This window comes from Heterodontus francisci, chromosome 22 (genome assembly GCF_036365525.1).
Source record: "Heterodontus francisci isolate sHetFra1 chromosome 22, sHetFra1.hap1, whole genome shotgun sequence".
Taxonomy (NCBI): domain Eukaryota; kingdom Metazoa; phylum Chordata; class Chondrichthyes; order Heterodontiformes; family Heterodontidae; genus Heterodontus; species Heterodontus francisci.
In genome coordinates, this window is record NC_090392.1 from 82,783,583 (window position 1) to 82,790,822 (window position 7,240).

General features: G+C 50.3%; 1 protein-coding gene across 1 annotated transcript in view; it reads left to right on the top strand.

Annotated features, from left to right (window-relative positions):
* LOC137381667 (myelin protein zero-like protein 3) overlaps positions 1-6,329 on the top strand; it is a 45,122-nt gene extending 38,793 nt beyond the window's left edge. The window contains exons 4-6 of the mRNA XM_068054403.1: positions 2,117-2,270; positions 4,146-4,209; positions 4,721-6,329. Of these exons, the coding sequence (XP_067910504.1) occupies positions 2,117-2,270; positions 4,146-4,209; positions 4,721-4,783 (281 nt within the window). The 3' untranslated portion in view covers positions 4,784-6,329. The remainder of the gene's footprint in view (positions 1-2,116; positions 2,271-4,145; positions 4,210-4,720) is intronic.
* Positions 6,330-7,240: the final 911 nt, after the last annotated feature.

Here is a 7,240-nt window from a genome sequence, read left to right on the forward strand (position 1 = left end):
CCATATCTACATCCTCATTCTCTTAGGTGAAGACAGATGTGAAGTATTCATTCAACACCCTACTAAGGTCCTCTGGCTCCACCCACAGATTTCCCCCTTGGTCCCTAATGGGTCCTACTCTTTCCTGGTTATCCTCTTCCCATTGATATACTTATAGAATATCTTGGGATTTTCCCTACTTTTACCAGCCAGAGCTTTCTCATATCCCCTCTTTGCTCTCCTAATTGCTTTCTTAAGCTCCATCCTACACTTTCTGTACTCCACTAATGCTTCCGTTGATTTGCTCTCCTTGTATTTGCTAAAAGCCTCTCTTTTCCTTCTCATCGTACCCTGAATGTTTCTGGTCATCCATGGTTCTCTGGGCTTGTTGCTTGTACCTGTTACCCTAGAGGGAACATGTTGGGTCTGTACCTTCCCCATTTATTTTTTGAATGCCCCCCACTGCTCTTCTGTAGATTTCCCAACAAGTAACTCTTTCCTGTCTACCTTGGCCAGATCCTGCCTTATTTTACTAAAATTCGCTCTCCCCCAATCCAAAACCTTTCTTTGCAACTTGTCTATTTCTTTCTCCGTAACAAGCTTAAATTGTACCATGTTGTGCTCACTATCACCAAAATGCACCCCCACCAACACATCAACCACCTGTCCGGCTTCATTCCCCAGAATTAGGTCCAGCACTGCACCCTCCCTTGTTGGATCCTCTACATATTGAGCTAAAAAGTTCTCCTGTATACATTTTAAGAACTCCACTCCATCTAAGCCCTTAACACGGTGACTATCCCAATTAATGTTGGAAAAGTTGAAATCACCTAATATAATTACCCTATTATTTTTACACACCTCTGCAAATTGCGCACATATTTGCTCCTCAATTTCCCGCTGACTATCTGGGGGTCTATAATAAACACCTAGCAATGTAGCTGTCCCTTTTTTATTCCTAAACTCTACCCATAAAACTTCATTTGATGCCCCCTCTAAGATATCATCTCTCCTTACTGCAGTAACAGACTCCTTAACTAATATTGCAATGCCCCCTCCTCTTTTACCCCCTCCTCTGTCTCGCCTGAAGACTCTATATCCCGGGATATTGAGCTGCCAATCCTGTCCCTCCCTCAACCATGTCTCCATGATGGCTACTATATCACAATTCCACGTGTCAATCCTTGCCTTTAACTCATCCGTTTTCCCTGTAATATTCCTGACATTAAAGTAGAGGCCATTCATCCTGGTCTTACTCCCTTGAAACTTACTTCCGTTGTATTCCCTCTGACTTATTCGCTTTCCTGTGTTTAGCTGTGCCCCTATTCTGCTAGGAGTCTGCATCCCCTCTCCCTGCCAAATTAGTTTAAACTCCTCCCAACAGCACTAACAAACCTGCCAGCAAGGATGTTAGTCCCTCTCTGGTTCAGATGTAGACTGTCCCGCTTGTACAGGTCCCACCTTCCCCAGAAACGGTCCCAGTGGTCCAGGAATCTAAAATCCTCCCTCCTGCACCAACTCTTAAGCCACACATTCATCTGTGCTATTCTCCTATTTCTATACTCGCTAGCACGTGGCACTGGGAGTAATCCAGAGATTACAACCCGAGAGGTCCTGCTTTTTCACCCACTGCCTAACTCCCTGAATTCTTGATGCAAGACCTCATCCCTCTTTCTACCTATGTCATTGGTACCAACATGTACCATGACCTCTGCCTTATCACCCTCCCCCTCCTCTCTGCATTGTTGATCCAGTCTTTTTCAGGCCCTCCATTGCCAGGGGGCCGTCCATCTCCACCCCCCCCCCCCCACTCCCAGGGCCCTCCTATTGCCCCCCCGGGGCCATCATCAATACCGAATAGTTACTAATCAATCCAACTGGTAATAAGGAAGCATTCCTTTCCTCAGGGACAAGTTAGAATGTGGAAGTCGTGACCACAGCAAGTGGTTGAGACAAATAAATTAGATGCTTTCAAAACAAATACATGAGGGAAAAGGTAATAGAAAGCTATGCTGAAAGGCTGGGATGGGAGCAGATTCATGTCAATTTGAAACATCACAGACTGGTTGAGTTGAATGGCTTGTTTCTGTGCTGTATATTTTACGTAATTTCTCTTGTTCCTCTTGTCATTTCACAGTCCTCCCGTTTCGCCTCAGCGTGGCTGTCATGCTGGTGCTTTTAGTGGTGATCCCGTCTCTGCTGGTGGTCGCTGTGCTCCTGCTGTGGATGGGCAAGAGATTCAGTTTCTTTGGATCCGGCTATAAAAACGCATCGATAGAAGTGGTGGAGGGGTAGGTGCAGCTCCCTCACACTGCAGCTTCGTGTAGGCAAAGGATAGCCTGTGTTATAGAGCATAACAGCAGAAAGTGCTAGAAATACTCAGCAGGTCTGGCAGCATCTGTGGAGAGAGAAGCAGAGTTAACGTTTCAGGTCTGTGACCTTTCATCAGAACTAGCAACGGTTATAAATGTAAATAGGCTTTGAGCAAGTGAAGCGGGTGGGGGAAGAAGAACAATAGGGAAGGTGTGTGATAGGGCAGAGGGCAGGAGAGATTAGATGACAAAGATGTCATGGAACAAGGGAGTAGTAATAGCTGCAGTAACAGAAAAAACATTTGTCCAGAGAGAGTGTTAATGGCAGAATAATGAACAGCCCCATCCGAAAGCAAAAACATGAAAAAACAATTTAAGACTGGTACATGGTTTAAAAAAAAGTCAAAATGGCAGTCATGGCCTGACGATGTTGAACTGTGTTGTCGAGCATTCGAGCACAGCCCTTAAAACATTCACAAAGTGTTTGATGTAAATGAATGACTTTACAATATCACAATATTCAGTTCAAACGCAGCAGCCATTGAGAACATAGGAAACTCCCACAAACAATAGTAAAATGAATAATCAGTTAATATGTAGAATTGATAACAAAATCAGAGACTCATTCAGCACAGAAGGAGGCCATTCAGTCCATCATGCCTGTGCTGACTCTTTGAAAGAGATATCCAATCAGTCCCACTCCCATCCTCGTTCCCCATAGCTCTGCAAATTTTTCTCCTTCAGATATTTATCCATTTCCTTTTTGTAAGTTATTATTGAATCTGCTTCCACCACCCTTTCAGGCAGCGCATTCCAGATCACATTTCACTTCCCCCTTCCCCTTTTATCAATCAATTGATATTGATATATATTGATATATATATAGATGTATTTATATTGATGAAGGGACCTCAATAACCGTTCACCCTGAACATGAAGGAAATCTCACATTCTCATCAAGGTAGACAACACAGGGACACCTGTAGATAACCCTCCCTCTTCCCCCTCCCGTCCTCCCCCTCCCCCACTACACAGGCCTCTCCCTCTTCCCCCTCCCGTTGCCCCCCCCCACACAGCCCCCTCCTGTCGCCCCCCCCACACACAGCCCACTCTCCTTTTCCCCCCCCCCACACAGCCCCCTCCCGTCCTCCCCCCTCCCCCCCCCCACACAGCCCCTTCCCGTCGCCCCCCCCACACAGCCCCCTCGCGTCCTCCCCCTCCCCCCGCACACAGCCCCCTCGCGTCCTCCCCCTCCCCCCGCACACAGCCCCCTCGCGTCCTCCCCCCGCACACAGGCCCCTCCCGTCACCCCCCCCCCCCCACACAGCCCCCTCCCGTCCTCTCCCTCCCCCCGCACACAGGCCCCTCCCGTCCTCCCCCTCCCCCCCACACAGCCCCCTCCCGTCGCCCCCCCCCACACAGGCCCCTCCCGCCGCCCCCCTCCCCACACAGGCCCCTCCCGTCGCCCTCCCCACACAGCCCCCTCCCGTCAACCCCCCCCACACAGGCCCCTCCAGCCGCACCCCCCCCCCCCCACACAGGCCCCTCCTGTCCTCCCCCTCCCATGCTACACAGGCCCCTCCCATCCCCCCCTCCCTCCCACACAGACCGCTCCTGTCCCTGCCCTCTTCCCCCTCCCCTCTCCCTCCCGTCCCCTCCCCCCTCCCCCACACACCCCCCATTTCTCCCCTGTCCCTCCCTTGGTGCTCTGAAAGAATAAATTAGAGGGAACGTTTAGCTCGTTTGTTTTTGGACAATGCAAACAGTTTTTTCCTTTAATAAATGACTTTGTAAAAATTTAATTCTGCCTTTTGCCTCATGTCACAAATAATATTTTCCTGTTTCCCTGTACAGGATGGCCAAGGATGAGAATGATCTGGGGAACAGCGTTTGCCTGCGATGTGCTGCGTGTTTGCAGGTGGGATCTCAGAGCACAGCATCTGATTGGCCGGAAACCAACTCTCCTGTCCTGTGAGGGGCATTGAGGTGGTGCGTGGGAAGGGAGGGAATAGGAGCTGGGGTGGGGTCAAGGGGATGGAGGTTGTTCCTTGGTGCCCAAAGATAAATCCGACCCACGCTGACGGGATGAAGGTTTGCAACCTCAGAAGCCTCAAGTGAAACAAGGATTGGGACCAATCAGGGTCCAGCTCCTGACCTGTGACGATAACAACACTGAATACATTACATGGCAGATTACAGTGAGAGCTGGAAACTATCAGGCTCCAGATGTAATCCTGGCTTAGCCATAAAGCCACTGCCTAACTCAGGCAGGACCACAGTCACCCAATGGAACTGGGCCAATGTAGGAGGCTGATGCTTTATACTCTGTATCTAATCCCATACTCTACCTGCCCTGGGAGTGCATGCTCTGTTTACTATAATAAGACAATTCCTGTGTATGATTGTTTGTTTTGCCTCTGTCTCTGTAGGATTCTGATGAGGAAGATGAAGATTTTCATCAGTTTTGCTCTGCATCTGAATCGATCACATAGCCTGAAGTGTTTGTTGTCTCCTGCAGTTTTGAACAGTGTGCTGGTGTCAGTGAGATGATTCCCTGGGGTGCTTACTGTCCATTTTAGAGTTTGGTTCTCTGCAGATGGTGGAGGGAATAGTTCCATTTTCCCTGCTCCTGCTGATGTGGTGTGGGGCTGTTAGTTATTGCTCTCAGGCTTTGTACATGTTGAGCTAATTATCTGCATTCCAAGAGGCTACTTAAAGTCCTTGTTAACCCTGTAATGACTTTGGCAGCATCCTATAGAAGAGTTCACGTTTCAGGATGATGATCACCAGAATGAAGGGTACTGACCTGAAACGTTAACTCTCTCGCTCTCTCCACAGATGCTGTCAGACCTGCTGAGTATTTCCAGCATTTTATGTTTTTATTTCAGATTTCCAGCATCTGCTGTATTGTGCTTTTGTCTTGACAGCTTTGCTGTTGAGGACAAAGGGAGGAAGTTATTCATTTATAAAACATTTATAAAACACTGGGTTTTGCCCCTGCTGGAGTGTTGTCCCACTCTGGGCATCGCACTTTAGGACGGATGTCGAGTCCTTGGAGAGGGTGCGGAGGAGATTTACTGGAATGGTCCCAGGGATGAGGGACTTCAGTTAATGTGGAGAGACTGGGAGAAGCTGGGATTGTTCTCCTTACAGCAGAGATGGTTAAGGGGAGATTTAATGGAGGCGTTCAGAATCAGGAAGGGTTTGGATGGAGTAAATGAGGAGAAACTGTTCCCAGTGGCAGGAGGGTCAGTAACCAGAGAGACACAGATTTAAGATAATTGATAAAACAACCAGAGGGGGAGATGAGGAGAGTTTATTTACATAGTGAGTTGTTGTGATCTGGAACGCGCTGCCTGAAAGCGCAGTGGAAACAGATTCGATAGTAACTTTCAAAAGGGAATTGGAGAAAGACTGGAAGGGAAACATTCACAGTGCGATGAGGAAAGAGCAGGGGAGTGGGATTAATTGAACAGCTCTTTTAAAGAGACAGCACAGACACGATGGGCTGAATGGCCTCCTCCTGTGTTTTATATGATTCTAGATAGAGAGACAGTAACTGCTAATCGACCTGAATTAGCAGCAACACAACTAACTGCAAAAAGACTGTTGTAAAGGGGGGACTGGAATCTCTGAATTAACAGCATTTTCTCTGTGGTATTTTTATCTCAAATACGGTTGTCTTCCAATCTTGTGATTATTTTTATATTTTGTATATTTGATGTACAGTATGTTATCGGATCCCAGGACTAAGGAGGCCTGGTGTGAACTCAAGCGTGTACATTTGTTGCATGCTTTTATTTTCTCTCCCCTCTCTCTCTCTCCCCTACTCCTCTCTCCACTACTCCTCTCTATCTCTCCCCCCGTTCTCTCTCTCTCTCCCCCCGTTCTCTCTCTCTCTCCCCCCGTTCTCTCTCTCTCTCCCCCCGTTCTCTCTCTCTCTCCCCCCGTTCTCTCTCTCCCCCGTTCTCTCTCTCTCCCCCGTTCTCTCTCTCTCCCCCGTTCTCTCTCTCTCTCCCCCCGTTCTCTCTCTCTCTCCCCCCGTTCTCTCTCTCTCTCCCCCCGTTCTCTCTCTCTCTCCCCCCGTTCTCTCTCTCTCTCCCCCCGTTCTCTCTCTCTCTCCCCCCGTTCTCTCTCTCTCTCCCCCCGTTCTCTCTCTCTCTCCCCCCGTTCTCTCTCTCTCTCTCTCCCCCCGTTCTCTCTCTCTCTCTCTCTCCCCCCGTTCTCTCTCTCTCCCCCCGTTCTCTCTCTCTCTCCCCCCGTTCTCTCTCTCTCTCCCCCCGTTCTCTCTCTCTCTCCCCCCGTTCGCTCTCTCTCTCCCCCCGTTCTCTCTCTCTCTCCCCCCGTTCTCTCTCTCCCCCCGTTCTCTCTCTCCCCCCGTTCTCTCTCTCTCTCCCCCCGTTCTCTCTCTCTCTCCCCCCGTTCTCTCTCTCTCTCCCCCCGTTCTCTCTCTCTCTCCCCCCGTTCTCTCTCTCTCCCCCCCCGTTCTCTCTCTCTCCCCCCCCGTTCTCTCTCTCTCCCCCCGTTCTCTCTCTCTCCCCCCCCCGTTCTCTCTCTCTCCCCCCCCGTTCTCTCTCTCTCCCCCCCCGTTCTCTCTCTCTCCCCCCCCGTTCTCTCTCTCTCCCCCCCCGTTCTCTCTCTCTCCCCCCCCGTTCTCTCTCTCTCCCCCCCCGTTCTCTCTCTCTCCCCCCCCCGTTCTCTCTCTCTCCCCCCCCCGTTCTCTCTCTCTCTCCCCCCCCGTTCTCTCTCTCTCTCCCCCCCCCGTTCTCTCTCTCTCTCCCCCCCCCGTTCTCTCTCTCTCTCTCCCCCCGTTCTCTCTCTCTCTCTCCCCCCGTTCTCTCTCTCTCTCTCCCCCCGTTCTCTCTCTCTCTCTCCCCCCGTTCTCTCTCTCTCTCTCCCCCCGTTCTCTCTCTCTCTCTCCCCCCGTTCTCTCTCTCTCTCTCCCCCCG